Here is a 14,938-nt window from a genome sequence, read left to right on the forward strand (position 1 = left end):
GATATCAATATTGAGGGTAAACTTGGAAGAGCAAGCTAAAAAAGCTCACGTGATATGCACGTGAGACGTTTTCCATCCATTTTGACGGTAGATACTAACAAAAGGTTTAAATTGACAATTTTTGTAACTTTATAGGGGTGCATTGCAAATTTTGAAACTTTGGGGTTCAAATTGAAAAACCCCTAAAACTTCAAAGGGTAAAGTGGATTTTCTCCAATAAAAATTCTAGGGTTTGGGTTATTACCTTAGATTAATCAGATTAAATGGAACTCCAACACCATAAATCTCCAACCCGTAGCTTGGAAATGGTGTAGAAACCTTTCAAAGGCTCCAAAAATCTAAAATGGACAATACCCACCCAAAGCGGGAGAGAGAAAATAGTTGTTTGAGTGAGCTAAAAATCATGATTCAGTTATTTATATTGTTGCCTCTCATCGGGACAAGAAAGTGACTCGTACAAACAAGCATCTCTGCCAACACCACGATTGAAGGCAAGTTTGAACCAACTACAGTCGAGCATCACGACTCAATCTCGTATGGCATCCATTACAAAAACCACTAAGGACGAACCACATTAGCCTAACCATGTATGAAGTCTCGTCCGAACGCCATAGAAGATTCTGTTCTATCCTCACATGTAGCTCATCTAAATGCTATAGTAGAAGAAGCATATTGACTTGACCTTGCACAGAACACGTCCAAACACCAATTGCATATGGGAGCACTAGGAAACTCGTCTTGTAACTCGTCCGAATGCCTATTGCAGACAAACACATTCATCAACATTTTCTCCATCTTTTCTTAAGTGTAGCTAAATAGCGCCTGTTATACATATTGGAAGGGAACGAATACAATGGTAAATCCAACAACTTAGTAAGTAAAAAGGCACACGATGTACATGTAATTTGAATGATGAACTCAGTTGTTTATAAATCTCACACAGCATTGTGAAGTGACAGTTTATCATGGATTCAATATATAGTATATATTGTAATTATAAGAATCCAATCATAGTTCAAATCGTATGATCTACCCGAGATATTACACCCTCTCAAAAGGGTTGGCGTTGTCCCGACCATTGTACGCTACCATTCGTAACTAGCAGACCGACAGAGTCCGACCTCGGGTGGTCCACGCTACTAATAATATACGTCAATTAGTGACCTACCAATTAAACATGGTTGCGCTGGCCACGAAATAACCATTGAATCTGATGCAAGAGAATAATAATAATAAAGTAAATTTATTATTTATGCTTTAAGTTTCCTTTTTCAATAAGGATTGGGTTTTTTCTTTCCCATTAGGATTGTTTTCCTATTAGGATTTGTTTTCCTTTTCCAATTAGGTGTGCCTTTTATTTTCCTTGTTAATTTAGGAGGTGCCTAGCCTATATAAAGACATCTAGTCTTTGTTATTTTTCAATCTAGTTTATACTATCTATTAAATTTAAGTCTTTCAGAGTTATTTATCTGTTTGCTTATTTGGGGAACTTATGAATTTTTTCTTCCCTATTTGTTATTTTCTCTCTTCCTGAATTTCCTTTTCTATCTTCAAATCTTAGTTTCTGCTGCTTTTATACGTTATCAAAACAATTCTAGTTCTGCCCGGCGTCAATCTGTATCAGAGCTTAGCGTCTTCTTGGGGTGAATTTTTCAACAGTTTTTATGGCTGGTGGTCGTGGTCGGCATGGGCAGGTTCCGAATGAGGAAGTCCCCTACCATGAACGCTATGTACGAAACATGACGATTGAAGATTTGGAGAGGTAGGTTGCGGAGTTAACCCAGCGTCTAGTGGAGCAAGACTTGGAAAGGGATCGCTAGATGGATGATCGCGATTCAAGAATCCAATTTTGAGAACCCGTATCACAATCCTGTTTTGGGTCGAGAACAGCGTGTTTGGGATTGGCGGCATGGACGCTTGGGCGTCAAAGTTGAACTTCCAAAAATTTTAGGCACTTTACAAGCCGAAGGCTTCATTGATTGGCTACATGAGGTAGAGAGAATCTTTGATTACAAGGAGGTTCCAAATCGTATGAAGGTGAAGCTTGTCGCCATCAAACTAAAAGGTCGCACATCTGCTTGGTGGGAGCAGCTAAAGCGATCATCAGATAGCCAAGGCACGCCAAAGATTTGTGATTGGGAGAAGATGAAGAGACACTTTTTACCCTTCGGATATACATAGACATTATTTCAACGACTTCATATGCTGAGACAAGGTGCGAGATCTGTTGATGATTACACTAAAGAGTTCTACCAGTTGGTTGCTCGGAACGACTTGTCAAAGACTGAGGAGCAATTGGTGGCGCGGTACCTGGGCGGTTTGCGGCAGTCCCTACAAGACGTCCTTAGTCTCCACTCAATTTGGACGGTTTATGCAGCCTACCAACGTGTCTTGACTGTAGAAAAGCAGTAAGCTGGGAATAATACCAGATCTACACCGAGAGGAGATCAAAATACACGAGGAACCCGTCCTCAAGGGTCGCGTCCTAATCCTCAATCTACGCAAGGCCAGAGTTCAAATTCAAACATTCATTGTTTCAGATGTGGGGAGCCTGGTCATCGATCGACAGATTGCCGAAAATCTGCTAGCAAAACGGGTAAGAATCTCTTGATTAAGAATGAGATAGTAGAAGAGCAAGTCGACATTGGAGACCATATTTTTGATGAAGGTAATGATGGGGATATTTTGTACGGAGATGGGAACGAAACTCTTGTTGTCCGAAAAAGCATGCTTACTCCAAAAGATGATTCTGAAGAAGACTGGTTAAGAACCAATATCTTTCATACGACATGCACAATCGCAGAGTAGGTTTGCAAGCTTATTATTGACAATGGTAGTTGTGAGAATGTGGCGTCAGAGGAAGCAATTAAGAAGCTTCAGCTGAAGATTGATCACCATCCAAAACCATACAAGTTGTCATGGTTAAAAAAAAAAAGGAGTGAGGTAACAGTAGATAAGAGGTGTTTGGTCTCTTTTTCAATTGGTAAAAAATATTTTGATAATGCATGGTGCGATGTAGTGCCTATGGATGCATGTCATTTATTATTAGGCAGGCCTTGGCAGTATGATCGAAGTGTTATTTATGATGGGCGACGAAATACCTATACCTTGAGCATCAAGGGAAAGAAGGTGGTATAAGCATCTCAACAAGAAAGAGTCATTCATAGACTAGTGATTGAAAATGGCACTAATTTTCTATCGATGTCTCAATTCCTAGAGGAAGCAGAAGAAGAGGGAGTTGTATACGCCTTGATGCCATGTGAAGAAGGTGCCAACATAGATGATGAAGTGTCCATAGAGTAACAAGAGGTGCTTACGGAGTTTGCTGATTTGATGCCAGAGAATCCACCCCTAGTTTACCACCCATAAGAGATATACAACGACACATTGACCTCGTGCCGGGGTCAAGCTTGCCCAATCGACCAGCTTATCGCCTTAGCCCGAAGGAATCTGAACAATTGCAACACCAAGTGACAGAGTTGCTAGAAAGAGGTTTCACCCGAGAGAGCATGAGTCCATGTGCAGTTCCTGCTCTCTTAGTTCCGAAGGATGGGTTGTGGCGTATGTGTGTCGATAGCCGAGCCATCAATCGAATCACGGTGAAGTATAGATTCCCGATTCCTCGCTTAGATGACATGCTAGATCAGTTAGTAGGTTCTAAGGTTGTTTTCAAAATTGACCTTAAAAGCGGGTATCACCAGATCAAAGTCAGGCCTGGAGATGAGTGGAAAACAGCGTTCAAAACGCATCATGGGTTGGACGAGTGGATGGTCATGCCTTTTGGGCTATCCAACGCTCCCAGTACATTTATGAGGTTCATGCATCAGGTGTTGCGGCCTTACATGGGAAAGTTCGTTGTTGTGTACTTTGATGATATTCTCATCTATAGCTCATTGCAAGAGACACACTTAAAACACCTCAGGGAGGTTCTTGACACGCTACGAAAAAAGTGTCTATATGTTTATCGGAAGAAGTGTTCCTTTCCTTGGATAAGTTGTGTCTATTGATGGTGTTCATGCAGATCAGTCTAAGGTGACAGCAATTCTAGAATGGCCAGCACCCAAGAGTCTACATGATGTTCGAAGTTTTCACGAATTGGCATCATTCTATCGACAATTCATCCAAAATTTCAATACATTGATTGCACCAATCACGGAGTGCTTAAAGGGTCGGACTTTTAGTGGGCTGAAGAAGCCGATGCAAGCTTTCAATTGGTGAAGAATAAAATGACGGAAGCACCTGTTCTTGCTCTTCCGGACTTCAAGAAGATTTTCGAAGTTAATTGTGATGCATCTGGCGTTGGCATTGGAGGTGTCCTAAGCCAAAAGGGACGTTCGATTGCATTTTTCAGGGAGAAGTTGTCGGGGTCCAAGAAGAACTATTCCACCTATGACTTGGAGTTTTATTCCATTGTACAATCTTTGAAACATTGGCATCATGACTTGGTGCAGAAGGAGTTCATCCTTATCACTGACCATGAGGCCCTCAAGTATATCCATGGCCAACAGAAGCTTAGTCGCAGACATGCCAAATGGGTTGCTTATCTTTAGGAGTTCACTTTTTCTTTACAGCACCAATCAGGGAATTCGAATCGAGTTGTTGATGCTCTGAGTAGGAGGGTTGCACTCCTTACTACTATGCATACCAAAGTTGTGGGTTTTGACAGTTTCCGAGAGTTGTATACGGAAGATCCTGCATTTGGGAAGATATTTGTTGAGGTATCTGTAGGTAAGCACAATGATTATGTTACTCTTAATGGTTATCTATTTCGAGGTTTATAGCTATGCATTCCGGATAGTTCATTGAGGGAGCAAATAATACAAGAGTTGCATGGAGAAGGTCACTTTGGGCGAGACAAAACCTTGGCCTTGGTCTCATCAAACTATTATTGACCCAAGCTAACTAGTGATGTGACACGTTACGTGGAACGATGTTTTATTTGTCAAAGGTCTAAGGGGACCCTCACAAATGCGGGTCTATACACCCCATTACCAGTGCCCGATGGCCCATGGCTTGACGTCAGCATGGATTTTGTTTTGGGGTTGCCTCGCACTCAATGGAGCATGGATTCTATTCTTGTGGTGGTTGATCGATTTTCCAAGATGGCCCATTTTGTTGCTTGTCGGAAGACGATGGATGCCACCCGAATTGCTCACCTATATTTTCGGGAGATTGTTCGCTTGTATGGGGTTCCAAGATCTATTACATCGGACCGAGATACAAAATTCATAAGCCATTTTTGGAAAAGCCTGTGGGAAAAGATGGGGCACTTAGGGATTTTCTCTTCCCTATTTGTTATTTTTTATCTTCAAATCCTAGTTTCTGCTGCTTTTATACGCTATCAGAACAATTCTAGTTCTGCCCAGCATCAGTTGGTATCATAGCTTCATTTAGGAGTTATTTCTCTGTTTGCTCAATAAGGATTGGGTTTTTCCTTTCTTATTAGGATTTGTTTTCCTTTTCCAATTAGGTGTGCTTTTTATTTTCCTTGTTAATTTAGGAGGTGCCTAGCCTATATAAGGCTTCTAGTCTTTGTTATTTTTCAATCCAGTTTATACTATCTATTAAATTTAAGTCTTTCAGAGTTATTTCTCTGTTTACTTATTTGGGGCACTTAGGAATTTTCTCTTCCCTATTTGTTATTTTTTCTCTTCCTAAATTCTATTTTCTATCTTCAAATCTTAGTTTCTACTGCTTTTATTCGCTATCAGAACAATTCTAGTTCTGCCCCGCGTCAGGATCCAAGGCCCATATAGCACATACATGCATTTAACCATAAAGTTAACATGAATAGTAAATACATGGTCATTATTCCGCACGTACCGATGTACCAGGTCATACGATGCAATTAGTCTTATCCGTCTTTAAATGCATACTCTTACAAATCTCACCAAGTTTAGTATCATGTTTAATCAACACACATTTTCACAAAACAAAGTTCATAGTATATCAAAATGTATTTCATAAAAGTTGTAAAGATGCATGTTTAACACACATAAAATAATCGTGTAATGCGAGAAAAATGTCGACAAGTATTCATGTGAGTTTGCACTCCCCCGAGTCATAAGGTTCCTCCACAATTTCCTCCAAATACCCTCAAAATCTGTGAAAAGACCTAACGTTAGTCCTAAATCCGAGCTAAAATGAGTCGTAGTCCTAAAATATCCAAAAATAGAGGTTCTGCCTGGCCAATGAATGTTCTGTCAAGCGGTGCGAACGTTCGGGCTCGAGTGTGCGAAAGTTCTCTGCAGGGTAGAAAACTCATATCAAATAAAACATCATTCCAATCATTTCTAAACAAGTTCTAAGGCTATAAAATGGTTCCTAACATACTCCTAGCCCAAAATAATATGTCTATGCAGAATAAATCACGTAATTAAATATCAAAACGCTAACCATGTTTAAATCGAGATTAAAACCTAAATCAACAACATAAGTCCGAAACATACAACCAAGCTATGGAAAGAATTCCTAACCAGAGTAACAACTAAGTAAATCACAAGCTAAGTTAAGAAGGTTACCTCTCTATAGCAAGAACCTCCATGAAAGCCTTCCTTCTTCTTCTCACAACTCACCAAACACTCAAGCTAAGTTTCTTTAGGGCTTAGAGGGCAAAATGAAACTTAAAAGTGCTTGGGTTGAGTTATTTATAAGTTTAGAAAAGTGAGGGCGCTGCTGTGACAGTCTTGCAAAGCATCGAACATTCGGTGGTCTGTGGCCAAACGTTCTGTGTACTTTTCGCACAGGGATTCAGGGGTTGCAGGCGTACGTTTGGTCATTACCTAGCAGGTCAAAATTTGGTCAATGAACATTCGGTGGTCCCCTTGCGAACATTCGGTTGTCTTTCTGTTGAGCATTTGATCATAACCGAAATGCCCCAAAATCTTCTTCTAGCGAATCTTGCTAACCTTCCGACTAAGCTAACCACGTCCTAGGATAAAGATGATTGAACCACCCCAAAACATGCTTCAAGAGAAACTCGACCAGGTCGATTAACCCTAACTTATTTTGTAGTGGTCAGCCAACCTAAAAGGATACGAGTTCTTGTTTGTCCCAATTTAGAGCATATCCAATAGCTTCTCTAAAACTCTCATATTAGATGCCTTTTTCACCTTCAATAAATTATCTTCCAATCATGTAAAACACATTTTTTGCTATAGTGATTTTCAACTGTAGAGAATTACTGTAGTAAAATATTGCTTATTCATCCAATTTTTTTTCCCTCTCATCTCTATCAATCTCTCATCTCTATGGTTGGGCATGTACTAGGTAGACGAGCATAAGCTTACAAGCCAAGAACTGGCCGAAAGGGAGTCCATGGACTTGAGAACCAAGCACTAACCGAAGGGGAGTTTGGCCTTGTAGACAGCGCCAAAGCCGTCCTTGTGATGTCCCACATCGCCAGGGTATGAAGATGGAGATGTCCTTATATGTATACTCGCACCCTTCTTGACAACAACGCATTTTAAAGCTGTGAATATCATGAACTTATCAGAACTCTGTAGTTAAGCGTGCTTCTTCGAGAGTAGTATCAAGATGAGTGACCTCCTTGAAAGTCTGGTTCGGGGGAGCAAAAAACGGACAATATAGTGTATCGATGAGGTGGGGTGTTACAAATGGTATTAGAGTTATTGCAAGAGATGGGGGGAGCATGCACAAGCCCATGAAGGTCGCGTGTCGCCAGTAGGGATGCTGGGTCCTAAGAGGGGGTAATTGTGACATCCCATATAGCCTGGGTATAGAGATAAAGATGTTTTTATATGTATTCTTACACAATTTATGACAACAACGCGTTTTAAAACCGTGATGGTCATGAACCCATCCAAACTCCGCAGTTAAGCGTGTTTCTGCGAGAGTAGTATCAGGATGAGTAACCTCCTAGGAAGTCTAGTTTGGGAGAGCCAAAAGCGGACAATATTATGTGTCATTGGGGTATAGTTTTACAATCCTAGCCAAGGAGGGTGGAGGAGGAGGAGGAGAAGGAGGAATCTAACCCCAAGCCCACACGCAATGAGCGAAGGTGAAGGTGACACTCCACCTCCTTTGGCGACAAACGATATTGAGTTCTTGCTCTCTCTACTTCACCACCACCACCAAACTCCGCCACAACAACAATCCCCGACAGTTGATCCTATCATTGCAGTTGTTGGCCCCACCGTCCCCTTCACACCACCACCATGGCCATTCAATTTCCGTGGGCCTCGATCTTCCTTTCCCTCTTCCTCGTTGGCCACTCTCTCCTCCTTAACCTTTCCCTCCAAACTTCCCAAGGTTTCCACAAAACCTTTTCCCTCCTCGGAATCAATTTCCCGGAAATCAATTTCCACCAAATCACAATCTCTTTGGTAACGATTCCAAAAGAGCAAGCGAATTGCGAGAGAGCTTGCGGTGGAGGAGGACTATAAGGAGGAGAGATACGTGGTTGTTGTAGTGGTTGAGTTTAGGGGTTTCGGTGGCAGCGAGATATAGTAAAAAAGAATTAAGAAATAACATTTATAAGAAAGTAGAGAAATTAAAATATGCTAGAATGTATATTAAAAAAACAGTAATTAAAGCAAATAATTGTACTTTGTAATTAGAGGGAGTGATGGATTGGTGCCTGTCAGTAACTGGGCACTACGAGGCTCCTGATTTTTATTTGTGCCGCTTTAAACAGCAAGCAAATAACCACGATGATACGTGTCAACTCTCAAGAAAGCAAATATGTATGTGAATAATTAATGTGGGTTTTAATTACTTATGCAGTCAGATGCCTGCTGGTTTACCATTTATTGATTTACTTTTTAACTATTACTACGCAAACTCATTCTACCTTTCACTGAGTGAGATGACAAGGTATCAATAAATTTACGAGCCGCAACAGAATCAAAGTTTGTACTTTGGACTAGCTAGGACGAATATATATTAAAAAAAAAAAATCGATGATAAAAAATTAATTAATAAGAGCCAAGAAAATAAATAGGAGAAAAAAAAAAAAAATCCTCCAAATTACCGACAGTTTTTAATATAGCATCTTAATGTTCAAAAGGTATTAAAATACTCCCCAAACTATCAAAATGTATAAAAAAGACCACTTTTTTTTTTTTAATTCCTATAATATCTTTAATCTTTTAACAAATAAAATAATAAAATAATTGTAAAAAAAAAATCAAAAAATTAGTGAAAAATAGTCCTCCAAATTATCGGCTATTTGTAATACAGCCTCTTAATGTTCTAAAGGTATTAAAATACTCTCCAAACTACCAAAATGTATAAAAAATGCCACTTATTTTTTTTTAATTCCAATAATATCCCTATTCTTTTAACAAATAAAATAATAAAATAATTGTAAAAAAAAAAAACCAAAAAATTAGTGAAAAATACGAAGAAAAAAAAAAAACCAATGGGCTATATATATATATATATATATATATATATATATATATATATTGTATTTTTAAAAAATTGTTTGGTTATATTGTATTTTTAAAAAATTGTTTGGTTTTGTTTTTACAATTATTTTATTATTTTATTTGTTAAAAGAATATGGGTATTATAGGAATATAAAAAAATAAGTGGCCACAATTTTGAGGCTATATTGTAAACGGCTGGTAGTTTGTGAGGCTTTTTTATATTTTTTCCAAATAAATAATTGCTCTAAAATTTAGTTATGTACCACCAATGAAAGAACTAGGAGAAGAAAAAAATATATATTTTTCTTATTTTAAGACCAAAACACAATGATATAAAAATCTCTTTAATCCCCCCTCATCATATTTTTACAAATTGTTCAACTCTTTACCATTCATTCCCACACATGAAAGGAGATGGTGAGGCTATATCTAACATTTTACCTTTTTATATTTTAGGCCAAGTAGTACCATAAATAATGTGAAGTTTAAATTAATTAAATAAAAAATAATAATTTAGAAAAAGCTTGATATAGTTGCACACGAATATTTTTCTATACATTTTCAAGCAAAAACTCTTTTTAAAGACAATCCCTTTGAATCTTGCCAATCTTCCTTAAATTGTTACTCTTTAAGAACTAAAAATAATTACTAAATTCTAGTAATTAAAATAAATGAGGACAGCATAATTTTTACAATACTGATTGAAACAAATAGGAATATCAAGACTTTAATAAAAACAATAAATTAGTTTGAAGATTTTTGGAGAGCCATTTATATTAGTTTATGAGGCAATAACCTGCTTATATATATATATATATATATATATATATATATATATATATATATCTCCTATTAATGTTTTCCAAGATTTTTGGGGACAAACACCCCCCAAGATCCGTTTATAAACTAACACCTTCTATGCAGAAAAGAAAACAAAGACAAACACCCTATTTGAGTTTTTATCGTAGGCTCTATATATATATATATATATATATATATATATATATATATATATATATATATGGGACAGACACTCTGTATAAGTTTTTATCATAGCTAGGCTCGATCATAAAAGTTTCCAACATCTGATCAGCAAAACAGATAGATTATAAGAATAAAAAGCAATTGATGTAGATAAAAATAAGCCTAAAAACCAATGTCTAAAATCTAGTAAAATTAAATACTCGGTCTCTCAAAAGCCCCTAGGAAGCCACATGTACATAGAAAACCCCTAACTCCTCGATCTCCAAAGTATAAGCACGCCTTCTACCTCAAAAGAAATTATCTCTCTTATATATTCTCAAATAATAGTTCAATCGGTTAGGGACTACACCTCATAAAGCAGAGATTACTAGTTTCTAGTTCGATTTTCCTCTCCCGTTTCTCTCTTGTGCGAACATGTCAAAAAATAAAAATTATCTTCCAAACAAAAATAACTACTCGACTATTGAAGGCTAGCTCCCCCCATTGCCCCAAGCCGACCACCACTTCAATGCTTCTCTCCTTGTTTTGCAGATGATTTGCAATTCATCAGTCTAGCCGTGCAAAATCTAGTATCATTATAATGTACCTAGTATTAACCATATTATCAAAGTTACTTAAAAGCTCGGATCATACCCTTCATGTTCATTATCAATGCATAGAATCGCAATGCAACTTAAGAAGCAGAAACGTAACCTAGGAATAAAACAAATGATAAATAAAAAAATAAAATAAAAAAAATCGTCCTATATACACAACAGATAGGTAAAATGCATATAGATGAGAATCCTCAAGTCTCTCTCAAGTCTCAAGCCTCAACCACGCATTCACCACCAGTACTGCCACCGCCGCCTTTGTGGCGACAACCAACTCCACCCTAGGTCGCTTTATACATAAATCATGCAAAAGTGTAATTAACAATAATAAATGACGACGTACAATATTTAACAAAACCATATATATATATATATATATATATAAGGCAATGAAGCATCATGTTAAAATGAAGGTCCGGCAACCTAGGGTAATGAACTGCATACAATAAACGAGATGCGGGGATGATGTACAGTAGAAAACAGAAAGCACTGTTTGACTTGCACACCAATCAATTAAGTTGTGATTTGACATGATGGAACAAACCCTACAAATCTACCAAATCTAGAACCCACTTTACCCGACATCCGCCGCCATTTCTCCCCCAAATATCTCAGACCCCTGGATCCGTTTTTAAGGTATCAAAAATTAAAAGAAGGCTCTCTCCAACTCCAAGGCGATGCACACACAAAAGAAAATGAAAAAAAAAAAAAAAAAAAAAGATCCGAATCCCCCATTTATTAGTTCTTCCCATATCAATCAGATCAGTACCCTCCAGCTGACAGAGATGACTGCAGCTGAAGCAGGTGGTGATAGCAGTCGGCTGCAGTTGGCCTCTGCTCTGGGTTCTGCTCCAAGCACCGGTTCTGAAGCTCCCTCAGCATCTTTGGGACCCCAGCCAACCCACTTGTTTTTACCAAATACCCCACACCCCACACGTCCACTTTCACCCCATGCAATCCCCTTCCCATCTCCGGCGCTTGTCCCCCACGCGCCGCCACCACCCCATGAGGGTATATTTGCGGTGCCCCCACCGCATCCTCGAACCCGCACACGAACCACTCGTTCTCCCTGTCGTTTCGCCGCATCACCTTCTCCCACCCCAACCCTCTGTGCATGAAAGATACGTCGTGCAGCGCCACCAACGCCTTTGTCACGTACTTGAGAGCCTCCACCAGTTGCTCGCAATTTGCAGGCTTCATTTTGTACCCTCTAGGCTTGAACACCAACGCCAGATCCCTCTCCGACGATCGCAAAATGGATTCCGCATGTGGGATCCGGTGATCAAGATAGTCGTATATCTCCTTAACCGCAGCCCATTTTCTTTTGCTCGAGAAGATTCTAGTCACCGCATTCGGCGTCATTTCCATGACATTTCCATTTCCCATATCAACCCTCTCAAAATCGCTATATGCAAACAGCTTGTAATTCCCACCATTATTCTTCATATTGTTGAAGCACCGGTCGGCTAGCAACTGCAATAAGCCGGCGATCCTGTAACACGGGACTAACGCTTTGAGTCTCTCCACCGGAGAAGATAAGTCCAGTGAGCACAAATCCGTCCGGATAATCCGGTCCTGCGCCCGGCTTAATGCACAAAAAGTTATCAAACACCCAACAGCGTAGTAGCCCAAGATGTAAGGAAGATCAGCATACGTCCACAAAAGCTTTTCCGCAATTGAAGATGATGGGTCGAGAGATCCCTCTCTTGATTGATCAATCTCCTCTCCTCTCCACACGCAAAAGTTCCTGACAAAACCCGTCACGTTCGGCCATTGATCCTGCAAAATCTCAGCCGTTGATGAAGAGGGTTTTCTTATGACAACCATTTCAACGGAGCAAAATTTGGAAACAATCCTGTTAATGCAATCATCCCAAAGGCCAATAAACGAGTCTCTACTTGTGGCGGTGCTAGGGTTGTTAGCTCGGATTATGGGGCTTAGAATATCGTAGGTGATGGCTCTACAGTCTAGGAATTCGGAGGAGGTTGTAAAGAAGAGCTCCTTCTCTTGAGGCAAGTCCCTGTAAACGTCTCTTCGCAGTGGAAAACGCAATTCTTCCGGCGGTGGCTCTTGTATATGCCATGAGAGCTCAAAAAGGCTTGGAAGTGTTTGTGGTGGAACTCGCAGGCATCCTACGTAGTACTCAGTTGGGTCTTGAAATTCCCATGGAGGAATTGCTGCACCAATACATACATATTTCCAAAATCACAATCTAAAGACTAAAAATTAAGGTTGGGAAATTAATTGAATTCTACTTACATCTTGTGAAGGGTTCGGTAAAGGGAAGGTGGAGGAGTCTCTCAGAAGAAGAAGACTTTCTTCTACCAAAGACTTTGACTTGTTGACCAGAAACGAATTTATCAACCGAGAAGCCTTTGATAGGGCCATCTTCGAAGGCTTCCATGGTGCAAGGGACCATGGAATCGTCGAAGAAAGTGAGCTCATCTGCACTCAAAAAGCTTGAGCCTTGGAGCTTCACTCTCCCTCTATGGTGCTCGCCTTCTTCAGCCCACAAGCTCACTGATTCTTCCCACGTCATCCGTATCTTTCCAATCCGACGGAGCTCTTTTGAAGATGAAGTCGACGATCCTCCGATAATGTCTAGAGGTGACTCAAACCCTAGTAACCCCCCTCTGCCACCGTGGAATAAAGCTTCACTTCCACCCGCTATAACCACTTGTTTTGCCCGAGCTGCATAAGATACATATATAATAACAAATTTAACAAACCAAAGAGAATTTGTTTCCGAAAGATAAAAGAGATGGAGAAGAAAATAATAAACCTGAAAGAGGGAACTGATGATCATCTTCTTTGAATGGCGCGGGTGGAGGAGGCAGAGCTCCAGCGAGGATTCCGGAACTTCCTCTACTCTGAGATGTTCTCATTTTAGACCCCATGAACTGCGAAAGCTCTTCAAAGACTTGTTCATCAAACGAAGCCGGCAATCTATGGAGCTTCCTCTCGTAAGGAGAGAGCCTGAAGTAACTCTTGCCGACCTGCTCTCTCTCACCGCCTCTCTCCCACTCGTAAACCTTCCTGAATTCTCCCAACATGTTATCCCACTTAGTCCCGGCAGTTTTCGCATCCCTATTAACGCCATGTGTTTGAAGAAAATCGGCAACGTCTCTATCTTTGTCGGCTCTAGTTTTCCCTCTTGTCTGCCCGCTGATCTCCAATTGATCTGCTCTCGAGGATGAACCCGACCCGTCCGACCCGCCTTGGTGTTGGATCCTCCAGGCTCTAGCTAACCACAGCATCTCGTTTGGTTTCCAAACCGGGCTCACATATTTCCCTTTTCTGATTTGGTGGTGAGCATGCAGCTCTCCCTCCGGCTTGTTGGTGTCCTGCCCAGATGCGGCGGAAAGAGAAGGCAGAGGCGAGTGGGATGGCGATGAGGCTGTCTCCGAGGAAGAAGCGGCTGCGGTGTGGGATTGTTGGGTCGTTTGTGGGTTGGTTGGGCTTGATTCGCCCAACTGGGTCAGCTGTTTTTGTTGCGTTGTTGTTGTCGGAGATGGCAAAAGCTTCCACTGCCCAGTATACCTAGGCCTCTTTGGATTCACAGCCTCAAATTGCTGCTCACTCGGCGGAACATAGAATGGAGCCACGATCGGCGGCGAGTGATGGCGTTGTTGTCTTGTTTCTGTCGATTCCTCAAGTGGGTCTTTGGGAGAAGACGAAATTTGTTGCTGTGGTGGCGGCGGTGGTGGTTGCTGCTTCTTGGTTGTATCTCTATCTCCCAGCTTGTCACCCATCTTTGACACACAAAGTACAAAAAAAAAAAAAAAAAAAGAAAAAAAAAAAACAGAGTTGGGGAGAAAAAAAATAATTAACCAGAAGGAACTTGGTTCCCGCTGGTTGGTTAGTTTCGTTGCAAAAACTGATGAGAAGAAGGGGTTTGAAAAGTTATGTAGTTGTGGGGGTTGCAGGAGGCGTAGATGTAAAAGGGAAAGTCAGAAATGAAAGTATGGG

General features: G+C 40.2%; 1 protein-coding gene across 1 annotated transcript; it reads right to left on the reverse strand.

Annotated features, from left to right (window-relative positions):
* Window positions 1–11,675: 11,675 nt before the first annotated feature.
* LOC132181982 (Protein kinase superfamily protein) lies at window positions 11,676–14,721 on the reverse strand. The gene is made up of 3 exons (XM_059595197.2): window positions 13,752–14,721; window positions 13,229–13,660; window positions 11,676–13,146 (listed from the first exon to the last, which is right to left on the reverse strand). The coding sequence occupies exons 1-3, from the start codon at window positions 14,719–14,721 to the stop codon at window positions 11,732–11,734; spliced, it is 2,817 nt and encodes a 938-aa protein (XP_059451180.2). The 3' UTR covers window positions 11,676–11,731.
* Window positions 14,722–14,938: the final 217 nt, after the last annotated feature.

The sequence above is a fragment of the Corylus avellana genome, chromosome 5 (assembly GCF_965113065.1).
Source record: "Corylus avellana chromosome 5, dhCorAvel1.hap1.2, whole genome shotgun sequence".
NCBI lineage: Eukaryota > Viridiplantae > Streptophyta > Magnoliopsida > Fagales > Betulaceae > Corylus > Corylus avellana.